The 24,431-nt window shown below is 40.7% G+C and overlaps 1 protein-coding gene and 1 long non-coding RNA gene across 5 annotated transcripts in view; both read right to left on the reverse strand.

The window, feature by feature from the left end:
- Positions 1-24,431, reverse strand: part of gria4b (glutamate receptor, ionotropic, AMPA 4b) — a 135,113-nt gene that overhangs the window by 35,842 nt on the left and 74,840 nt on the right. For 3 of the 4 annotated variants that reach the window (XR_004899147.1, XM_031308111.2, XM_031308109.2), the window contains exons 4-9: positions 21,089-21,273; positions 15,223-15,276; positions 12,200-12,358; positions 9,648-9,815; positions 7,868-7,972; positions 5,959-6,069 (exon numbers count right to left, since the gene is read on the reverse strand). Coding sequence is in view for 3 of the 4 variants with exons in the window: in XM_031308111.2 (XP_031163971.1) it covers positions 5,959-6,069; positions 7,868-7,972; positions 9,648-9,815; positions 12,200-12,358; positions 15,223-15,276; positions 21,089-21,273 (782 nt within the window). In the remaining variant the exon portion in view is untranslated. Of the gene's footprint in view, positions 1-4,296; positions 4,799-5,958; positions 6,070-7,867; positions 7,973-9,647; positions 9,816-12,199; positions 12,359-15,222; positions 15,277-21,088; positions 21,274-24,431 lie in introns of those variants that run through there. The other variant, XM_031308110.2, reaches the window with a different exon arrangement.
- Positions 2,063-4,226, reverse strand: LOC118496560. The gene is made up of 2 exons (XR_004899150.1): positions 3,404-4,226; positions 2,063-3,339 (listed from the first exon to the last, which is right to left on the reverse strand). It is a non-coding gene; the product is annotated as an uncharacterized LOC118496560 (long non-coding RNA).

A 24,431-nucleotide genomic window follows, 5' to 3' on the forward strand; every position in this document is an offset into this window, starting at 1 on the left:
GGCTGAGCCCGTGGCACAACACCATGTTACTGTACAAGACATTGAGAATCTATGCTTCACAACATAGTGAGTGGTATTTAATCTTAGTCCTTGCATAATTTACACAACACAAACATGTTATCTTTACTTGAAGTGGGTTATAATGCATTAATAAATATGAATTAAAAGGATTTGTAAAGCTGTTTCCAAATCCATTTTACAACGATTAATTATTTGCCTTGAACTATAAAGTATCCATCATTCTGTACTTTTGCACACTATAGTAATTGCAAACTCTGATCATAATAAATATATAGTAATACAATCAAAATGCTTAAAAGCAGATTTGGGGCAAAACCAGCAGGCGATTTGTTAATTTTTTAAAAGGGGGTTTTTGGTCCCCCTTTTTGGTCCCCCAGCTATATAGTAGAGAATATCACAGATCCGAGACTAAACTGTCAGAAGGGCGTACGGAGAGAAAAAGTCACAATTACAAATCTATCTGCTACTTCAGCACCACGGACAGCTCCATAGATTTATCAATCCACAGTTAGGGTAACAACCCAACTGACCCTGCACTCTATCTGCTACTGGGGAAGGGAGATGGCAGGTTAACAGGGGGCATGCATTTTGATCATTTTGCTAACAAGGGGGATGATAATAGCCAGGTGATGTATTTACATTCTGTAATTACCTTTCTATATAGTAGTTTTCACTGATAGTGGCGGAGTCCGCCATTCCAGCACCAGATTCAAATATCCTATTTACCCTCGAGATTCACAGGAAAAGAGCCATGCATGCAATCCAGCATCACTCTTTGTAATTTTATCTAATTGATGTCAGTCTCACTGTTTACTTTCACCCTGTTAACGATGTATTAGAGCTGTATTAATTTACTGCTAATGCAAACTCAACATTTCCTACTGCCGCTGCTTCACATTAAAGGCATTGGGGTGGTTTTCATTGTGAAGCAGTCACAGGAAACACGGTCAGCGCTGACAGCAATTATTCAACTAGTATCTACAAAACAAGAATTTATTAAATTATTATTGTTAATTAAACATTCTACACATGATGACTTTAACTGTCCTATGAACACCACTTCAAGTAAAGCATTTTCTTCCACTGACAATTCCCCAAAATTTACAACAGCTGAAAAATGTAATTCATGATACGCCTTAATGAAGCTCGACCACTGTAATGATGAAGACTTAATTTCACAAATTGATCTTTGCAGATGTTTTGGATGTACTGTATATCAGAGGGAAAACAGCCCTAATCCATGTGATTTATGATAGCAGGGTAGATGACAGTGCTGGCAGCCAGAGGAGCAGAGTGAGTGGCAGAGATAAAGGATGCAGTCAGTGTTTCTGGCATGAGAAGAGAGCAGTACTTCAGAGGTCTTCACCGCAAAGGCCAGCAGGCCTGACAGGCTGGTCAATAATCCCAACCACACTGCTACACTCACTGCCTAATGAGACTAATTAAACATGCCATTAAAACACACACACACGCACACACGCACGCACACGCACGCACACACACACACACACACACACACACACACACACACACACACACACACACACACACACACACACACGTGCACGCACACTACAGGGCCCACTTGATGTTGATGACATACATCAGGGTCCACACACAAACACACACATATCAAAAAGAATTGTCAGACTGTGCCTCCTACAATCTGCCTGTTTGGTTTTGTGTGTGTTTTGTGCATTATGTGAGATAAACAATCTCTTGCACATTCTGTTTGAATATGAGTAGTAATTAGTAGAATGAAGGTCCATATTTTACAATAACCTGACCACAAAAACAACATTTTAAGACGCAAACATACATTAATGCTTCTCAGTAAGTGACTCATCTCTGGGTCTTCATCAGTAGCCTCTTGAGGCACTAATCCCATTTTCATTTGCTTTAATGTGGTTGTATGACATTGAAAAGAGGGAGCACATATAAAGCACAAATAGAAAACATATTTGCAAATGTCCACTGTGTTTTTTTTGTGCACTCGAATGGCTGCTGCAGTGAGACACCACTGCCTTGACAAGGTTTTTTGATCACCATGGTGCTTTAATGAATGCCAATATTGTTATAGCTGAAACTCAACCTCACATACAAGCTGTACACTTGCAGTAGTCACTGTCTGCCACTTGCAGCAAAAATAATGAACACAAGTAAAACTGAAAATCAGAGCATGGATGAAAAACATCATTGTTGTATAAATCACAAAAATAAAAAAGAACAGCTGCTATGTTTAGTTTCTCTTTTTTTAATGTAATATCATTTTTGCCAGTTATTTTTTTACATCCATGTTCAGGCCTCATGCAAGAATATTTTCATATTCTTACCCTATTCTACTCATTTTCGTAAGATTAAATCAAACAAAGGTTCCTAGTCGGATTTAGAGTACATTGTTAATTTCAACTTGATGGATGCCAAAATGTGAATTTTTAGCAGAATGAATGCCCCCAAATTGCTGTATAAGGCTACCTGTTTTGCTCCATTTATGACCAATTTTCATTCACAAAAACATTACGCAAGAGTAAAAAGAAGAACCTGAAGCACAAAGTCCTGCTGTTGGATATACATAAACATAATAGTATTTAGCAGAACCCAGAACAATATCCATACACCTGAAAATGCTGTGTCATTGCAAAGCTGTGACACAAAGCAGAAATGGTTTGAGATAAAGATGCCGATAAAATGTAAAGAAAAAACTTGTCAAACCCCTTAGTAAATTGGCATGCTCATACAAGAGGTTCTTGCATGAGGCCCAATGTGCTAGATGTATTTGCATCGTTAGGAGAGATTTGGGGTATCAAAACAGTCTCTATCCACAAAATCCAAACATGTCCTCCCACAGAGTTTCTTGAACAAAAGCTAAACAAAAACACAATTATAGCAGGACCTTGTCTATACCTCCCGCCCTCGGGCAGATTGAGAATGTGCAAGGTTTAAAGTGCAATGGATGAGTTTGAAGCAATACACCCACTTCATCAAAGCTTTCAGCCATGTCCTGCCAATAAGATGACAGTCAAACTTTGTACGTGTCTGTGTGGGAGCTTTTCCGTTAATGCACCAACGTCCAGGCAACTCTGAGACATCATAGATGTCTGTTAACAACTTAAGCTAAAGACAAATGATAGCTATCAGACAAAAGAAGACCATGCCGCGGGTGCAGAGCCGTTCATTCAAAGTAAAAGTGAGTGGCCTAATGAAATGAATTCGCTCACGAACAAGGTTCTGTAACAGTCAAAAACTAACTATAAAGTTCAAAAGCTACTATATGAATAATACTAGCCCCCCATTGAACAGCTTGGAAGCAGCTGTACGCTACTCTTTAACTGTGTTGCCATTTTTTATTTGTGAAAAAAACTTTCCAAAGCAAGCATATAACTTTGTTTTTAGAGCAGAAATATAACCTCAGGTCTTGGGTTAGGTGTGGGTCTAGGTTTTTGGCCTTTGCAAAACTCTAGTGTGTCGTTACACCACAACAAGGATGACTACAACAAACCAAACGTCTGGCAGGGAAAATAATTAAAAAGACAAAACAAGATCACAGAAAAATAAATATAACAATGCACAAAAAATACTAAACTTAGATCTCATGTTCACATTAAACGTGAAAGAAAATCGATAACAATATCATCGCCACTTCTTTTTGTTGTTGTTCTTGTTCAAAAGCCTCACACGGTTCTTTAAAGTTCAAGTTCAGAGAAGCCCCAGGTTATGGTTTGTTAACTTTCGGCAGTATTTGCCTTTAAGTCGACAGCCAGATGACAAAGTTGGTAATAATTTCACTGTTGTGCATACAGTACCAAGACAGGTCTGGGTTATAATTAGCCGAGCGTAATCATACACCACAACCAGAGGGCAACTAGCCTATGTTTGATGACAAACAAGAGCATTTCCCAACATGTTGAACTGCTTAAAAAAGGAGGCAGCCTTGATGCAATATAACACCGGGACACTTCATTAAGTTAAAACAAACATTGTTCTCACAAACATTAAAAGCGGGAGTGAAAGGCAGCCATCATAATGTAACTATAATATCATGCTGCATAAAAGCGCGATGGATATGAACTGGGATGATTATGAGAGCATCAGTCTTTCTAAGCTTACAGGAAGCCCTCTGAGTTTGTAATGTACTGTACGGTGGAGGAGGTAGTCGAAGAAAGTGACAGATTTAGAGCAAACAGGAACTCAGTTGGACATAATGCATATTATATGTATATATATATATATATATATATATATATATATATATATATATATAGGTATGCATAACCTTCTGCTACCACCTCACTTTATAGTTCAAGGTCCATAGATCTTTGCAAAAATTACAAATTCAAATCAGGATGGGATTCAAGCTGTGATAGGCCACACAAACACACTGGGCATGACAATGCATGAATCTAACATACACAAACAAGGTGTAGTGGGAGCTAAATGCTAGTAAACAGACACCGTGCTGTTAGGGGCCCATTTCAGCTTTAATGGGTGTCCATCCACAAGCACCATCCTCAAAAAACAGTGTCTTTTTCCCTCCATTTGCATTTCATTTTTCTCTCGAAGGGGCTCCATTATGACTCTGAGTGGCTCCATTTCTTGTTCAGTTTTCTGAACAGGGTGTCCATTAACATAGTTGCCGTGTCTCTCCTCTCGCCCAGTGTCTTTAGGGCTTCATTTTGGCTTGGGTTGTTGTGTCCATCACTCTGCCATTAAGTGCTTTCATATCCTGCTTGCGTCCAACTGGGGCTCAGTTTCTTAAAATGGGGTTCCTCATCAGGGGCTGAAAAGAGGGAGGATTGTGCTGAGCTGTGACTCTCCATTCCCACCTCCTTCCCTCCTCCACTCAGCTGCTACATGAATACTTAACATCTGGCTGCTTTACTGCAGTCAGCCATGTCAGAGTCACTGCCACAGCCAGAGACATGCCATGCAAAGGCCATTCATTTCTATCATGTGTTAAATGCTTTGATTGATTCTATAGCTGTATGGAAATCTTTTATGAACTATTTTATCTGTGCAATGAGAACAAAAACCTCAGAAACGGCAGCTGTTTGACTGCTTTTTGAGATGTTTATTGGTGCAATAAAAGATAATGTAAGTGAGCAGTAGTTGATTCTTGAAGTTTCTAGTAATTACAAGAAAGCCCCTTTCTTTAAGAGTCTCTTTACTGATAATGTTGTAACAAAGCATGTGTGATCCCTGAACTCATAGTCAGTCATAGTACACAACATAAGGGCCTCCAGGGTTACGTACTGTAAAGTGCTGAAATCTGTACATCCTTGAAAACTTCATCAGTCCACCGTTGAATAAGTTTACTATATATGCTATGACAGAATCAATATAATGGTAGCTCTACCATTTTTATGATGGATTTCTCAGAGTGAGAATGTTGAGTATCTGTGCAAAATGACAGAGAAGTCCTCACTTTTTGCTCTAAAGGCTGGCAAAAAAAACATACCTTTTTTTACATAGCTAAAAAGTTCAAGCTCTATTGTAGATTCTGCACGTCCAGTATGTCTACATTATGTCTGCATCAATGATAAAATACAGCATCAAACAAGAACAATGGCCCTGGAATTCAAGGTTCATCAAGAATAGCATTAGCAGAATTAATAGTGTTAAAGTGCAAATACACAGAGTACCGTAATAATACTTGTAAAGCACCTCATTAAAAACTGAGGCACTTTACAATGGGAGGGTGGTGAAGGATAACAGTGCGCCTTACCAGCATACTTTAATGCCTGGTTGTTGTGAATGCAGGTTTTGATGTTGGAGGTAGGGTGTGTGATGTGTAGCCACTGAACCACCTGACTCTGCATATCCCTCAGGTATTATGTATTAGATGATAAACTATGATTATCATTAGGCATTACATATTACTAAGAATATGACTGCATGCATGAGTGTGTGTGTTTTGGCGCGAACATGCCGGTCCCTTACCATGATGGTAGTTACTACAACAGTGCGGTTCTCCATGCCAGAAGTGTCATTCGGAAGCAGCGGAGAGTCCTGGATCAGCACCAGTTTGTCTGCATCGTTCCAGTAGCCGATCTGCAGCGAAAACAAAGTATGAGATTGTGTATATGTGTTCATGTGTTTGTGCTAATATACTGCATAACAGCGCGTGCACAACTTGCTATGCTATTTTGACAGACCAGTTTTGTTGATGCAATCCCTGATGTCTGAACAGCACAGTGGAGCTGGATTTCTTGACAGAATTGGATGTTACTGCCAAACAACATGAAGGAAAGCCTAGTTCTTGCTGTATCTAGAAATATCTGCCTTTCTGACCCAAAAGCAGACAGTTATCATGACCAAAATGCGAATTTAATTATAAATAAAATTCTCCACCCATGGTGAAAGTCTTGTATCTATGTGATCATAAGCATAAATAAAGAAAAATATTTTGCTCACGATCAGGCTGAGTGATCAACACTGTGGGATTTATATGATATATAAAAGTCGTGATTCTCATATAACATTTTGATCAGATGTATACCTAAATACCGAATAGGTGGATGAAAAGAATAATTATAATGTTTTTCCCAGAGTGCATGATTATGGTTTTTAAATAGTATTTCTGGTTTGACAAATAAATCTTGACTCAAAGTCTATTTAATAGCTTTAGAGTTTTTAACCTCATCTCCTATCCGCTAATGTGATGCGGTTGAAAGCTTTGGACACAGCAAGTAGACTCAAGTTAATTTTTTCAAAGTGCTATTTCCAAAGCTAGCACTGTACTTTCAGGCTCATTTTTTGTTATAATTTCTAAACATTCATTCACCATGCTGTGATTCCACATAAGTGGTTATGTTGAATTATTGCCCGGCCTGGCAAGATTCCATTTTCAAGCTCAATGTTGCGCTGCTTTTTTTTGTCAAAAGCTATGTGCAGCTGACCTCGCTGTCGTCTTCCAGAATCCTTCAGGGTCAAACTGACCGACTGGAACTGACAGTCATCATATGTTGGGGTCACGATATCCGCATCCTCTGACTGTCGAGAGGAGGTACGTGGCACTGGTTGGCCCATTTGTGATTTTTTGATATATAGCCAATATCTGCAAACCAATATTGTGTCCAAGTAATGCATTGATATTATATGTCACAGACAAAGATCTTCGACAGCAATCATAAGCAGCTATAAGTCAGTGAGAGTGGAGACGCCGAGCGAGCCAGCTGGCCGCTGCTGCTGGTGGGCAGCCAGAGGGAACGAAGACCTGTGATTGGCTGATACCTCCTGTATGCTGGGGCATTGGGATGATTGAGGAACATGGAAAATGTAGGAGATGTAGGAGAGAGGCTGTGACACACACACACACACACACACACACACGCACGCGCGCACACACACACACACACACACACACACACACACACACACACACACACACACACACACACACACACACACACCGTGTCCTGACAGGACCTTCGCTGTGAACAGGAAGACAGGCCAAAGCAGCTTTTGATTGATGGGAACTCCTCTCTGCTTCCTGCTCCCCCCCCCCCCCCCCCTTCTCCCTCCTCCTCCCCTCTACCTTGATTGCTCTCTATTTTATTTTATCCTCTCGCCATCACTCTCACAAGTGCTCTCTCCCTCTCTCTTTCCCATTTCCCCCTGAATTTCATCAACAGACATCCATCAGAGATGCCGTCAGAGGCTGAAGCTTTTTAACAACCTACATACGTATGCTAATAGAAAATGCCACACTACATACTGTGTCGTCCCAGCCCCCAGATACTTAACATAACAGCAGAGGATATATTGTGTATGCTACAGTATTACTGACTTGACCTGGACAAATATACATCCATAACACAAGTGTAAGCAGTGTGGTGTGATGTTTTACCCGTCTGGGTCCATTATTCTTCAGTTCAAACACGTCCATAGTGTAGTTCACCCTGCGGCCATAGTGGTCAAACTGGACATTACCTGTTAATCCCTGCAGCCGGACCTGCAAACAGAGGGGAGCATAGGAATACAAACATAGAATGATATGCAGAGAGGCAAATATTATTCAATTACCCCACAGAAAAGTTGAAGAAAAAACTGCATATCGGTCCATTCTCTACCAAAGGCGTTTATAATAAACCAGCTTTTCACAAGGTGTTTTAAAGTGAAAAAAGCAAATCAATGCAAACAAAAGGAAAACAAGAAAGAATGTTTTGACAGTATGATATTTAAAGTACCCCTTGTCTACATGTAGACCACGAATGTCACGTCAGCATTGTGCTCGTGTCACGACAGCGTTCACACGAAACTGACAACGGTTGTCTATACTGGTTCTGTCTGGTCAGAGAATTTCAAAGTGTCAAGCAGCAAAGGAGCAGCCAAACTTATTGTGGCATATTGACGAAAAAATAGACTTGAAGCGTAAATAAATGCTTCAGATCGCGGTTACGCCCTTGAGACGCAGCTGAGGCGCAAGCCTACACGGAGCTGCTGTAAGACGGCTGCATAGATTCAAATGGGAGCGCATCTAGTTGTGCAAGACACAAGAGTAAAAAGCGCATCTGACATGCTTGCGGTCTAGATATTTAAAATCATTTTAAGTCTATATTCTTCTGTTTTACGCACAGAACTACAGTGATTGTGTGTGTAGACTAGAGGATTGTAGCTGCTGCATGCTAGGTTAATGAGCTGCTTTCGCTACGATCCCTGAGTATGCTTTATGTTGTTTATTTACTGTTAAGCTGCTCTCAATCAGAGAGTTAAAAATGACTTGTCGTTTTAAGGGGAGTTACATGCTGTAGCTATTTGAAACATTGTTCACCTCCATGTTTGTTTTGGTACTAGTACTAGTACTAGTAGTAGTATAACACAGTTTTTTTGCAAAGGAAAAAAGGAAAGAAGTCCTCAAATCAGAAGATACAATGAGATCAATGTGTGATGTCTTATCCTTTAGCTGTCTGAAGCAAGTGTCACTACCCAATGTGAGTCGAGTGCAGATGTGAGTTGCGCATGCTCAGATTTAACCGGTTTACGGCATAACGCCAAGGGATCCGGATCCGGCTGCAAGCAAGGTGGGTGCGTCACGATTTTTTTTTTTTTGCAGGATGGTAGGGGAAGACTCATCCCTGATTGGCTCGCCCTGACATTCTTACCCTAACCATAACCAATCCCACTCCTCTTGCCTAAACCTAACCAACCTAACCAGAGCAGCCAACGAGTACTAGCCATTCAGGGATGAGTTCCCTAATGAATATTCATGAGTCTTCCCCTACCATCCTGCAAAAACAAATTCGCGGTGCGACTGGGTCATACTGAAATTTGGGAAATCCATAAAATAATAAACTTTTCTCATTACAAACAATAACAGAAGATGGAAATCATTTCAAAAATGTTTTAGCTGTCTATGATTGTTTGATTGCTAATGTTAGCTCAAAACACCATTCAAGTGACAGCCTTTGTTGTGTTTGATTGCTAACTTGTAGCCAGCAGTGAACGAACTTCGTTATGTAGGTCCATTTTTATTGTATTGACATTACAGAAGTCTCTCGTTAGCAGGTTCTTGTAGGCTACTTCAGCCTCTAATCTAGAACGCCGCGTCATTGTCGCAAAGTGATGCATGTGCAACTCACATCTGCACTCTACTCACATCGGGTAGTGACAGCAAGTCTCTCTCTCACCTGTTTGAGAGTGCGCTCCATGTCGATGCCTTGGTTCCACGGGGCGGCGGGGTTGGCGAGACAGTCGCCAGCGTTCCCCCGTCTGGAAATGTCTACCTTTTGCCTGCGCAGGTTCCTGAAGGCCTCGGCCATCACCATCACCCCGTCGTATGTCAGCGCTGAGGTGTACTGGGAGACAGGAGGAGGTGATCAGAGATACAGATGTTAGCGTGTGTGGGCACAGTTGGGTTATTGTGCAGGTTTCTCAAGAAATAAAAAAAAATCTTACATTACATTAAACCATTGCAGTAGGAATTATGGTCCAACTCTGGCCTATTAGCTTTATTTAACTGAAATATAAACCCAGTTGTAAATAACAGTCTGTAACCTGGAGGCTATCCGGCTGCTCTGTCTGTTTTGGGTATATACAGCACTGGGGGACACACACACTAGGAAAAGGTATGAGGCCAATTAAATGCTAATTTAGCTGGACAGGCAAAATGTTCTGCAATATTTGCTGGTCTGATCTCCTCAAAGCAATCTGCGTAGGGCTGCCTCTGAGAGCACGCTGAGTTTCTGCAGGGCCAAGCAGTACGTCCTAACGGCCTGGCTGCTGCAGAGAGGCAGCATTTCTACTCTGCTTACTATTTTCCCCTAATCTATCCATCTTTGACCTGAAGACTCTGTGTTGCGTCTGATTATTTGCTTCTACAAGAATCCCTATCCCCGTCACGAGCCATGCATTTCCCTAAAAGTCACCTCCAGCATGGCAGAAAACTAACTGAGTGAATGACGAAAAGGCAGGAAGACGGAGCGTGAGCCGGGGGAAAAGAGAAAATGCGAGTGTTTTGTCCAGCTGGGTAGCAGTCTGGCATTAATTATCCTGGCTAGCAGGAGTTAATTACTTTCGCCTCCGGCTGGGGGTGAATCCTTTTCTTTATGGCTCTCTACGGAGACTGCTGCACTCTACCCCCCTGTTACTCTCTGACAAGCTGCCCAAAGTAACACACACACAGCCGAGGTGTGGGATAAATTCACTGCTATAAGGGACATGGAAAGAGGGACACGAGGGAGTTGATTAATTATTTCCATGACTTAAAACTTGACTGAACACAACCAACTTTTTCTTAAAAAAAGCTTATTAATATCTGGTGTAAATGCAAAGAACTTGATCAGATGTCACTGTCACAGCAACATATGGAGATACAGTTCACACATTAATACCAGGTGGAAATGGTGTTTGAGTATCTCCCAAGCTTGCTGTCAGACAGCACAGGGATCTCTCGTTAGTTCACTACCTGCCTATTCCTGGAACTTTTAAACACTAGGCATTACATTTGTCTTTGCAAAGTGAGTCAACATGCCAGAGGAAGGCCCAAACTCTCCGGTAGTGTTCATGTATTAGAAGAAGGAAGGGCTGGCTGTGACTCAGGCTGTGGACAAACTTAATGGGGAGCAGAGTAATTTAGTCTGAGTGGATTTCCAGGAGAGAGAGCAATAAATCAAGAAATGGAGTGCGGATAAACACACACACACACACACACACACACACACACACACACACACACACACACACACACACACACACACACACACACAAACACAAAAAACACATACACACATAACGTCATGTGATATCGCACCATGGTGTTAACTTTTAATTTGAATCACCCAATCCATCAGACACACATACTACACACTGCTTGACTCACACCATTTCCACTCCACTGCATCTGGTTTTTAAAATAGAAATCTTTGTTGAACACAGATTTGCTGGGGGGGAAGAGGTTTGCTGACCACCATGGCGTGATGCCTTCTTGCCCTAGTGCCATTTGCAATCTGTGTGTCTGAAAAGAATGTAAAGTGGGTCAGTCTGTCACATCTCTGCAGATGACAGCGGTGGACAAATTGGAGCTGATGACGATGCATGTTCCTTGTGTGTACATGCTCATTTTATCATAGTTTATTTATTAGTTTTTGCATCAAGCCAGTTTTTCATGCACTTCTGTATCAGCATGCTGCTGCTGCTGTCTGCACACCTTGCAAACACGCTGCTATATATTCATACCCTTTTCATCTTATCTGGCACTGTGCTTTCTTGTATTATCTTACTTTGCTGCATCCGCTATTTTTCTGCTGCTGCAACAACTCCAGTCACCCCAGAGGAATCATTAAAGGACCGTGGCATTGCATGTTTTAGCCCATTGACTACAAATAGCATGTAATTTACATGACTGCCCGCTATTTTTCAAACACATGCCGTCAGTTTTGAATACATTTCTCATCCTCCAGGTACCAGTTGGTTTTAGCTCATTTTGCTACAGTCTGAAAATCCAATTTTTGAAACCAACCTGAAAACTCACAAATGAGATTTGAAAATTGGCTTTGAACACCGACTTTCTTGATGAAAGACAGCACTAAAATCACATGATCCTTTGTAAAATTGTTTGTTTTCTCTGAATCCTCCACCAAGGAGTTTTCTGAAGGGTCCTCTGCTCACAGCTACATAACCAAATAACAATAAGATAAACCTTGTGTTGCATAGCTGATTCCATCTTATTTTGACACTATACCTTGGGTGGTGCGTCTGAGCCTGGGTACTCCCTCTGATCCAGCTTATTCCAGCGCTGCATCAGTTTGATGACCATGGGGTTGCTAAAGTCGACCAGCTGAAAACCTGTCACGTTGGCTCCACCGTGCATGAAGCGCTCCAGATTGATGTCCTTAAAACCCTTAAGGGGCAACAAAGGGAAAGAGCAGACTGAATCCAGTGACGGCACAAAGAAACAAGTCAACAATATAATCAAAGAATACTCTTTTGGCAGATGTAGGTATTGATGATTAGATTTCATTACATTATTGGCAAAGAATCTCACAGCTGGCCAGCACTGAACTACCACTAAACTACTGTATATAGAAGGGGAAAAAGAGTGGGTGAAAATAGGTCTAAATGTTCTTTAGCACTGATCTGGGACCATCATACTGCATATCATGTTCCTTGGAGGCTGTCAGAGGGAGCTGAACATGACAGCAGTCTGTGTCAGACCTCAATAGTTTCCATGGTTATGAATTCAAGTCCCTGATCCTGTAACCCAATTTTTCTCAACAGTTCTTAAAGGATAAGTGCACATTTTTAAGTCTCCTTTAATACAATACCCACATGCCCATATGGACACTGGAAGAATTTCTGGTTGCTGTAATCATTCCTGCTGTCCAGCCCTGATAAAAAATCCCTTCGTAACCTGATTCCAATAAAGATGGGGGGACAATCCACAGTCTTCATTTTTGTGTAAAAACACATTGAGCAGAAGGTAATATGAGGCTTTAGCAACCATCTTCCAACAAGTATTTTTGTGCAATACTTGATTTTTGTGTTTCCCTGCTGAGCTGCAGAGGGGGGACAGTAAATCAAAGAGAGGAACTTCTTCTAAACGTACTGTAACTTTAGAAGATACACACTTCTTATACACGACTTGGACTATAAACAACGCTCAGCTTCCCTCAGATAGCCCTGAAATGTCAACACTTGCAACACGTCTCACGGCAGTTTGTGTAATTGTCACGTTATTTTTAATCTATTGATTCATGTACAACAACACGTTTATCTCGTTTTTTTCGTGGTGGCCAGCACGAAATGGGAACCATCTATTCAGAGGTTGGGTTTTGAAAAAAAAAACAACAGGGAAAGGACGCCTCACATGCCGGGAGACGGCCGCGGGGGACGCGCGACAATAACGGGATGGCGGAGGTTGGGTTTAGGAAAACAACGGGGAAAGGACGCCTCACGCGCCGGGTAGACGGCCGCAGGGGACGCGCGACAATAACGGGACGCGCGACAATAACGGGACGGTTGTGATTAGGAAAACAACGGGGAAACAAAACGCCACACGTGGGATGCGATCCCCGGTCTCCTGGGTGAAAGTCCTGTATTGTTTGACCCATCCACCACCCTAACCTCCGTATGTGGATTTTCGGCTTTTCATACTACTCCCTACCGTATTCGTGCTGTGATCACAAAATATGCTTCCCATTGAAATACATTACTTTACATTTTCGTGGTGGCCACCACAAATAAAAAGAAGAAAAATGTCCCCGTGAACACGAATCAATATATTAAATAACGTGACCATTTCACGAACTGCGGTGTGGCAGTCTGGGATTAAAGCAAAGTGCTCTTTTAGACGATTTTTTGTGCTGCCATGAAAAAATGTGGGGTTCCAATCACTATTTACGCACCATCTTGACAAAGAAGTAGAATTTCAGTTTTTTAGATGGCATTTGACATATTTGTATGTAGTTTTTTATGATCTCAACTTTGATATGTTACTTGTGGTATTGTTCATAATTGTTACTAGAACTCATTTTATTTTGAGAGTGTGGTCTAGACCTACTCTATCTGTAAAGTGTCCTGAGATAACTTCTGTTCTGGTTTGACACTTTTAATAAGATTAAGTTCGAATTTCAAGTGAAGTTTAATGTAAAATGTACCGTTGTAGTTTCTGAAGTTTTTTTTCAGTCTAGCAAAAAAGGATTGCTTATAACTGTAAATTGTAACCACTGCTGACTATTTCACGTGTATCATGTTCTGTGTGTGTTCTTGTTATACAAAAAAGAGAAGTTGTTGAAATGACCTTTGGGAAATTTCAGAGAGGAATCCAAACCACATCATTTCAGACAGATGGTTTTCAAAGTTAAACATTTAAATGCTTTAAATTCAGTGTTTTTTCATTGCTTTTATTATCTTCAGTTTTTGTATGAACAACAGCAATAAAAATGCTTTAAAGTGCTCATATTATGCTCATTTTCAGGTTCATAATTGTATTTAGAGGTTGTACCAGAATAGGTTTATGTGGTTTAATTTTCAGAAAACACCATATATTTGTTGTACTGCACATTGCTGCAGCTCCTCTTTTCACCCTGTGTGTTGAGCTCTCTGTTTTAGCTACAGAGTGAGACATCTCACTTCTGTTCCATCTTTGTTGGGAGTCGCACATGCGCAGTAAGTACTGCTAGCTTGTCAGTTGCAGAGTATGAGGGAGTGCCATGCTAGCAGCTAGGCGAGCATTATAATGTGTGTTACAAAGTGATGCACGTTTGTCTCTGAAGTAAAGGCTGGACTACAATAGAGCTGTTTGGAGCAGTTTGTGAACAGTGTTTTCTGTTGGAGATGGTAAGTTCCTTTTGGGGTGTACTTTGGGCGTTTTCACTTTGTAAAACTATAACGTGCACAAAAAACATATATAACACAATAAAGGAAAGGGAAAAAGCCAAAAAGCACAATACGAGCACTTTACATTTTGTGTATCTTTTTTTCCATTTTAATATGAAATATTCAGTAGTGGTTAAATATGTTTTTCTGGTTGGTTGGTCAGCCACTTTAGTCCGGTATCAATGTGTCATATGTCAATCCTGCTAATTCCTGTATCTTATCTGCTATAGTATACATCTGTTCCTATAGCCAGCCCTTTAGAGATACAGTCACACATCCACACCACAACACTGTTTCAAAAAATAGACTGAAAGTACACAGGGTGGTAGAGAAGATATGATGAGAAGAAAGAAAGAAGCAAACAAACAAGGAGGAATTTTCTCTCACCAGGTTGGCCATGATGTAATGGTAGCCTTTGACATGTTTCCCGACACTGACGATCTGCGAGGAGGCAGAGCAGAGCTCAACGTTAATCTGACTGGATTACAGCAGAGCGTACGTTAATTACATTTAATGATGCAAGTGACAGGTGAGTGTGTGTGTTTTGACACAGTGGGACCGTCGGGTTTTAATCCATAGAAGATTGGACGTCTAAACAAATGAACGGGCAGTCATGTCAGCAAGTAACGGAGGAAGTAAACAATTCACGCTTTCAGATACATGACAATGCTTCTCGACACTTTTACACAACACACACACACACACACACACACACACACACACACACACACACACACACACACACACACACACACACACACACACACACACACACACACACACACAAGTAGGCCTACAACCATAGAGCTGCATCTTGGTGATAAAAACTGATTTTGAAAGCTGACATCTGCTGGGAAATCCCACTGGACATCCAGTTAATAAGGGCATGAATTATGATTTAAGGTGAAAGAAAATGCTTTGAATAGCTCAGAAAAACTTGGATTGATATCAATTCCCCCAACAGCCTTACTGCTGTCAAGACCTGAGCAGCAGGTTGTGAAACTCTGCTGTTGGTGAACGCTCACGTATGCAAGATTCAAATATGAACACACATCCATTATAGCCTACTGCATAAATCAGGATCACAACATGGAGCTGGAGGAGAGATTAGCATCCAATCAACACTACTGAGAGGTCAGTTTGTTCATATTCAATGGTCCCCTCATTGGGACTATTTCGACAGTTGAAAGTCAAAACTATTCACAGTGAATACTCTATGGATTAGTAACAAGAACCCAATGCTTTTTTAATTCTGGTGCGTGGTTATAGTGTCTTGAAATTTAACTAAAACATAAAAATACATATTTTTATAAGCATCTTTAAAAGAGAAGGGAAAGATACTGTACTTCAAAGGAGGCCATTTTCACAGTTTTTGAGCGTTCTACCTGCACAAAGCAAATAAAGGTTTGACAGACATGAGCATCATGTGTGTAGTTTAACAACCTTTTACTACATGTTTTATGGTTAATAAAGTCATCAAAATCCAAACTATTAAGTCCCTTTCAGACATGGAATATTGAGCAGTAAATGTTTATAATTCAGCTTCATTCAGACACGACAGGACCACTGCAGAAAACGCCACAGTGCTGCTTAAGATATTTGGCATCTGGTGAGAGAGGGAACATTGTCACTGCTGGAGAATAGCGGTGAGTTGGAAAATGATGATGTGAAGGAAGACGAGCGTTTTCTGTTGAAACCTTTTTTTCCTCAACAAATCCTTGATTAATGACTCACTTCAGTGAATTACAGACTACATTTTATCATTAATTTCATCATTTTTCTGATAGAAAATTAAACACCCTAGTTTATAATGTCCCACAGTGCACAAGCATAGAATGATGAGATGATAAATTGGGACTTGTGTTTAAATCCTACTTGCTCACATGCTGTATGCTAAGTGTTTTGCTGGATACTTATAATGTCGGCAGTTGGAGTGCTGGTTTGATTGACATTGTGGTTGTGCCGGGGGGTTTTCCACTTTTGTTTTGTTTTCTTTTGCCTCCCTTACCCTGCACTGTGAGGAGGGAGTGTTGGGACCGTCGAGGAGGTTAAACATAATCTTTTTCAAGCAAAGGGTTTTCAGCCAACATGTGACTCAAAGACAAAAGACCCAGAGACCATGTGGTCTTTCAGACAAAGGATCTTGGCCTACGGTAGAGTCCACATCCCTTGCTCCAAACTTCTAAATGAAGAAAAGGAGAATAGAAAGACGCAAAATGGTGTCAGGGAGGGGCCTGCAGATAAGGTTCGACACCTTCAGCTTCACTTTGACTCTCCCATTGGTTCAGAGGTACCATAAACACAGCAGGGAGCCAGGTCTGGTGGCCTGACCTATAAATAACCTCTTCACCCCCCACTTCTCGTCTTTTGCCCTGTGACTTTGGTCACTACAGCATGACACACAGAAACAAATGCTTTCCACCTCAACTCCAGTTGACGACAGGTCAGCATGACAAGTTTGTGCTAAAACTTCCATTTTTGAAACAAATGGATTTAATTTAGGTGCTGGGAGCACCGTGGATCCTCTGAAACCACTCGCCACTGTTTTCATATCTGCAGGAGAAGGAAACAACGTTTTTCTTCTCAAGTCGACTCTAGCTCCCTTCCTTCTGCTCTTTTTGGAAGGAAAGCTTCCTCTGATCTGCTGACGAGCAGACACGGACCCCCGTTTCTTTCGTGGAAAACTATGGACAAACGGACTGAACACACAGTATGAAGGCTTACGTCTGGGCAGAGATAAATAGTGTGTTTTATTAATGAGTAATTTGCTATTGCTGCTACTTTGTGTTACCATTAATGTGATCTGATTAATACAGCGCTACTGCTGCGTGTGTAATGTATTAATCTAGGATTGTGACCGCTGAGTCAAATCTATTCTGTGAATGTACTCTGATCACGGTGCATTGTTGATATGTTGTGTTGAATATAATGTAGCTAGCTCGTTCAGGCTGTAAATGCTACTTTCTGCTTCTCCCACTGCTGACGAGATTTAGGTGCTGTACACCGGAGTGGTTATAATGAACGTCCCCTCAGTCAGACGAAATTCTCAGAGTCTGCGCCTAATTCCACTTTAGTCCAGACATGAGTTGACTGAGAGGGTTGGTCATTATCGGTAACCAAGATCCAAGTAAAAATATATCTCTTTCTCTAACCTGTCTCTCACACACACATATATGAACACATAGCTAGTTACATACACGTGCTAAGGTGAACAGCTGGCCAACAGCTAGTTACGTAGCTAGCTACAGAACGCACACTGCTTAACAACTGCGCTCCTCAGGGTGTCCCTTTGTGTCAACCATACGGTAGCCTGAAGGAGCTAACGGCTAATCTTGGGCCTAGCCTAGCAATATCGCCCTCTTGGGGTTATACAGTTTTGTGCAGCTCACAGGAGTAGCCAATTTGTAGTCTTTGGCTAGACTACACCTCGTCAACCCCCCCTAATCTTTCACACCCACTCTCTCTCACACACACACACACACACACACACACACACACACACACACACACACACACACACACACACACACACACAGAGGGTCTCCCACATGCTGTTTTGTTTTTGCTTTGTTTTGTTGTACTTAAAAGAAAAGTATATTGGTTTTAATTGATCAAAGGATTATTGATTGGCCATTGATAATTTTGAAGTTAATAAATTCTACTATACCTTAATTAGCAGTTGTTTGTGATTATTTGTATACTTATTGTATTAATTGCTGGTTAAACACAGGTCAGTGCTCGGATTTCACCCTTCCACTGACAAATGAGACTATTCCACAGTTCAATATTGGCCCCTGAAGTTTCAGGGTGGTGCCCCGTTTTGATTGTTTGTTGATTTGATAAAGTTATTAATAACCATATTCATAACTTTATTAATATTGATAAACATCTTTGATAATATGCCAATAATTGAATCTGTACCCCTACGAGTACCCAACAGGAGGAATCCTTTTAATACTCTTTCACAGTGTCTCATGGAGTATCAAGCAGCTTCTCTGTGCATAAGAACTGATACAAGTGATAAATGTATTACAGTGCTCTTTAAAGGCAGAACAAGACATGCATATTCAACCTGCTGCAGCTTTAACGTTAACGATGACATTCAATTCAGATTTGTGTGATGCTGGACATGTTGCAGGTCCGACTTTGTGACTTAAAGTGAAGTAAATGTGACTTAGGCGTTTATTCAGACATGAAACCAACATGAAACATTGCTGACATATCTACATAAAAAGGTGCATGTCTGAAAGAGGCTTTACAGTACCTTTTGGTGACATTTAGTCCTTTGACACCTCCTGGACTTTAAATTGAACTTTAAGCCAATCACTTTGCAGCTGGTTTAATATATCAAATTCATATAGCACTTTTCTTAGTACTCAAAGTCGCTATACAAGTTAGTTTGTACAACTTGCAAATTACCTGCCAGCAAATTACATCACCATCTGTAAATGAAACAGGTTTGCATTCAGAGATTTCACATTCAAAGTAACATCTGGTTGCCTATAAGCCTTGATATGTAGGCTACTGACCGTGCTGTTAATTTGCAGCTAATGAGGCCCAATTATGTATTCAAATCCTTGTCCTGGATCAGGAGAATTTAGCAAGATGCAAATATGAACAGGATGACAGTTGAAATGAATACGGGCTAAAACACATATTCATGTCTTTGTCAGCAACTCAGACCACGACTGCACAAAACAATGTATCTTCTCACAAGTTGAAATATGACATCTACTTGTGAGATGTTCTGTGCTCTGGCATCAAACAAGGATGGAGCAGGAAGTCTGCTGCTGCGTGGGGCAAAAGAGACTCTCTCACATACATCTGCAAAGTAAATTGTTAGAACTATGACAGATGTCAGAGTGGAAATTTCCTGAATAATTGAACAATTACAGAGACACCAGTTGCCCAAGGGACAGGTGGATAGATGAGAGGATGAAGATGAAGACGAGGAGGAAGGCACACATAATATTCTGAGTGTGCGTATGCCAACTAACACCACCGGAGATCCAAACAGACTGTTTTCAAGTTTAACATTTTCTAATTAGTACAAACATACCCAAAAAACAGAGTGAACCAAACAGTGAGTACGTGTGTACAGTATTAAATTCTGTTCTCAGTGCATTTCAGAGTTTTCAAGTTTAGTAATTAAAGTGATTTTGCTGATCTTATGGTACTAAGAGCTTTGAGATTTTACGATTCCCACAAAATGGCTCATCCGCCTTTCTAATTCTCATCTATAAAGAACAATTATTCTCTCCATCGTCACTTATTAAACAGTTGCCTCTGCATCATATTATTTTCCTGGAAACTATTGAAAAACATTGTTAGAGGATCATTCTGCTTTATTACAACTCAAGTCCTATTTCATAGTTTTGTTCAACATTTGTATCAGTTAAGATAGTGTTGTACTCACTAAGTTAATTGCTGAGATCTGGGAAATATGGAGATATTGGAGGCCAATTATCTTAACCACTTTAAGTATATTAGGTTAAAGTTGAAGCAGGACATTTGACTCTTAACTGCATTGATGTATTAAGAGATATGGAAATGGCATGAGCTGTCAGCCTTGTTGCCCATGTGCCCCACTGAGGTACAACAACAATAAAGGTCCCCTGTGGCCCAAAGAGCATTTCACCCATAGACAACCATTACAAGTTTTACTTAAAAAGGTATTACTCTTTGCATTATTCATTTTAAGACCATAACAACTTTCACAAGGGCCAGAAAAGGGTTTATTAACTGCCTGACATCATCTCTCATCAATGTAAAGTCTATGGGATGTGCCGGTGGGCTCAGGCAGAGACACTAATGCAGTAGAATGCTGCAGAACAAGCAAACCAGGAAGAGAGAAAACATTTTTTGCTAACCATGGGTAATTTGGTTGATTGGCTGGACTCGTTGTACAGGTATTTGCTGCAATGTGGTGTGAATTGCTCTGGGGATCAGCCTGCTGCCTTTCTGGCAGACAATGTGAATAAAAACAGCTGTCTCACAACAAATGTATTTATCGACACTTTTGAAGCTCCACAAGTTGATCTAAACAGCACTACATGAATAGTGCCTAATACATTCCAGTAGCTAGTGTGCATTTCAACTTTTGAAATCAGAAGCAAATTCAACAATCTTCTGAACCAGATGTAAAAAAAAAAGCAGAAGAAATAAGACAAAGATAATTATAATGGATGCGTCTTTTGAACATGAAAAGTAAAGATTCACTAATACCAACTAAACGGTGTCATGGTGGCATCACCTGTTCCAGCATGTTCTGCAGTCTCTCAGCCTCAAGGTCTATGACAAACTTCTTCTCCTGTCTCCGGTCCAGATCCTCCAGGAGCCGTCGGTAACTGGCATCGTTGAAGTTTTCGACGCAGATGGCGCTGACCTGCCAGTTGTTTTGTCCCGCCTTCTCCATGATGGCCTGCAGCATGGCGTATCCTGATGCAGTCAAACACACAGGACAAGACACATCAAAGGGGGGAAATGAAGAAAAATAAGGGAACCACTTCCCTTGTAATACTTACATGAGTATTTTTTGTATTTATCATAATGCATACTATTATTTTATTTATGTACATCCATTGGAGGCAAAGATGATCTCAGTATGCTCATTAACTTCCTTAGTTTAGTCTGGTATAAACCACTCTTCACTTTGTAAACATAAACAGTGAACATGCACATTGTTTTTTACAGTATCCCTTATAATTACATCTATGTGCCAATTAAGAGGAAGTGTATCCTTGATGTAACGAGACAACAGGCAAGGGTGGTCAGCGACTTTAACGTAGGAGACCAGAGTTTGTGTCCTGTTACAGATCATGTTCTTTTCTTTTTACCGTAACCGCAATAATTCCCTTACTTTTTTCCCTTTGTTAGCTAGCACTCTTCTTTTCTACGTTTTGCCATGTTTCTTGGCTGGTTATTGCCACCAACTGTAAATCAGTGAAACCAACAGCAGCAATGTATCCTTTGTCGCCTGCATGCTCGTTCACTTACAAATGCGTCCTCATGCTGGTGTACATTCGTAAGACACAAACAAAATGGGGACACACTCATCAAAACAACACAAACCATTGCTCTAGTGTTTAAGAATTACACAGGGTTCCTTTCACATTGTAAGATTTTAGAAGATCTTCTGAAGAACTACTGCACTTATGTGAATGACAAATGTCATATGGTTGTCTTTGTGTGTATTTCAATGCAGATCTGGATCCATTTTCTAAGGTTAAAATAACATTAAGTGCTCTCTGAATGCTTTTTAATTGTCAGTGCAACAGCTGCTGGATATGTTTACTGATGAAACTGAGACTGATATACAGTACTTCTTGGCTTAATTCCCTTGCGGGATTAATAAAGTATATTAAAAAAAGTGGCATATTAGGCCATGTGAAGTGATGAAACACATTGCTTATAATTGCCGTTTGGCAAGACAACTCCTTTCCAATCTAAAAGAAACTGTGCTCAAGGAAACTCCTCTAAAGCTTTTATGTTTTTCCAACCAGATCCTGGCTTTTAGTCCAGACGGGGAAACAGGCTCGTCTCCATGAGTCCGATGTAACACTAGTCTCTTGAGTTGGGGATGGGGGATTGGGGGGGGGGCCCTTGCTATATAAAGAAGATGAGTGTCAGAGAGGAAACTAGGGAGCTGTGAGGTCGGCTGTTCTCCAGCAGGAACAGATGTCCCCCTTAAACGGACCCACTTGGTGGCTATCACAATCTGGCAACCCATCTCCCTTTGCTCCCAATTAGTGAATTAACCTGAGCTCTGGCAACCCAGCTCCCTCTCCACCTCGTCTATCCCCTCCCCAGCCCCTTGCTCCCCATTAGAGGGATGTCGGTGCCAGGAGGGACTGCTGGTTGAGACGACACACTCATGCACATGCTCACACATGCACCAACCATCTGAGTGTCCTCAGTTTGCCCTAAAGGAAGAACTGGTTCATGACATTTTGACTAGAACTGTTGGGAAGCTAGACCCCAAATGGGTCACAATCATTGTTATTTTTCTCAGTAATGACAAAAGACAAATGGGGTTGCATGTTGCAAAAGTTAAAAAAGAACAAAATGGGCTTTGATGAGGTCTTTATTGTAGTGGTAATGCTATGAGGACAAACATTTTTCCTCTGTTGATTTTATGCCGTTATTATTAGCTCTCATTAGACATTAGACTGTCATGACATGAAAAGAGGGAAGAGAGAGAGAGATGGGGAACGACATGCAACAAAATGTCTCCTGTTGGACCGGAAATGCAGACGGTTCGTGGTCGGCAACAGGGCGCCCCCATTTGTGTCTTTTTAAAGGCCACTATTTGATTATATTAAACTTCAACAGACAATATGTTTTCACTTCTAAACCTGGCTACAATAATATTGTAATGTATGAAAGGACTTTACTTTTTCACCATTCTCACCAGGAAATATTAGATCATGTATAGCCTATAGTCATCGAAAGGCCATTGAAATTAAGCAAAATAACTAAGTTTTCAATAAAATTTTATCTAGTTTTCATAGACAGCTCTATGTTTTTTCCTTGTAAATAACTAAAACCACACTGACCTTTCTGTGTTGTTACAAGCTGCTAATAACCTTTAGCTTAGGATAAAACCAAAGGCAAAATCCACCAGGCTTTGCTCTGTGAAATGAATTCTCAAGAGCTTTGAGCTGCATACTGTACTAACGTCAGCATGCTAACATTTGCTAATTAGCACTTAACATAAAGTACAGATGATGGGAATGTCATTGTTTTGACATGAAGATGGCACTAAATAAAAAGGCAGGGCAACACCCCTATCCTGTAGGGACTATATAGTATATCTGTACAAACTTCCAAGGCAATCCTTCAGATAGTTATTGAGATATTTCAGTCTGGACCAAAGTGGTGAACCACAGGCTGACATCCCTAGAGTCAACCATCAATTTACTTATTACCCATTTCATCAATTTTGTGACTTCTGTCCTCTTGGGGACATAGCTAGTTGCTGAACAGCAGAACTGTGCTAATTGATTAATTTGAGTCAATGTTCACACTGTTCATCAGTTGTTTTTTTCCAGGAGGAAAACCAAAACAGAAAAAAATGACTAAAGCTGCTTTCGAGATTTTTTTCAAAATCTCCAGTTCTCCTGGTGTGAACACATTTTGTGTCTTTACCTTACCATTTACTTTGTTGTGTTTGTGTCTACCGGTCCAGGGACTGCAGACTAGTAGCTGGTGGCTAAATCTGATACAGAGCATCTCTTCTTATTGCTTGAAATGAAGCTTTTTGTACATAGTTCCTGACAAATAAACATAATGAAAAAAGGAGAGACTCTGTGTAGGATGCCAGGGGCTGGGATAGAAAGGCCTCCCTGTGGTAGCTGCAGTTACTTTGCTGCTATTGATTGCATCGACTGTAGCCGTTTCAGCTACAAATGAGCAGCTGTTCTGCCTCACAGTTAGTGTGTTGTGGTGTGAAACCATAGTATATTACACTGGTGTGCTCCTATCCTTTTTGTTGGGGAGTCAATCTTTTTGAGGGCGGAGGTATGATAGTGTAATATAACCTACATTGTTAATAAAATTAAGGAGTGGTGTTTCCCTTTATGCTTTGAAATATCTAC

This window comes from Sander lucioperca, chromosome 13, assembly GCF_008315115.2.
Source record: "Sander lucioperca isolate FBNREF2018 chromosome 13, SLUC_FBN_1.2, whole genome shotgun sequence".
In the NCBI taxonomy this organism is placed as follows: Eukaryota; Metazoa; Chordata; class Actinopteri; order Perciformes; family Percidae; genus Sander; species Sander lucioperca.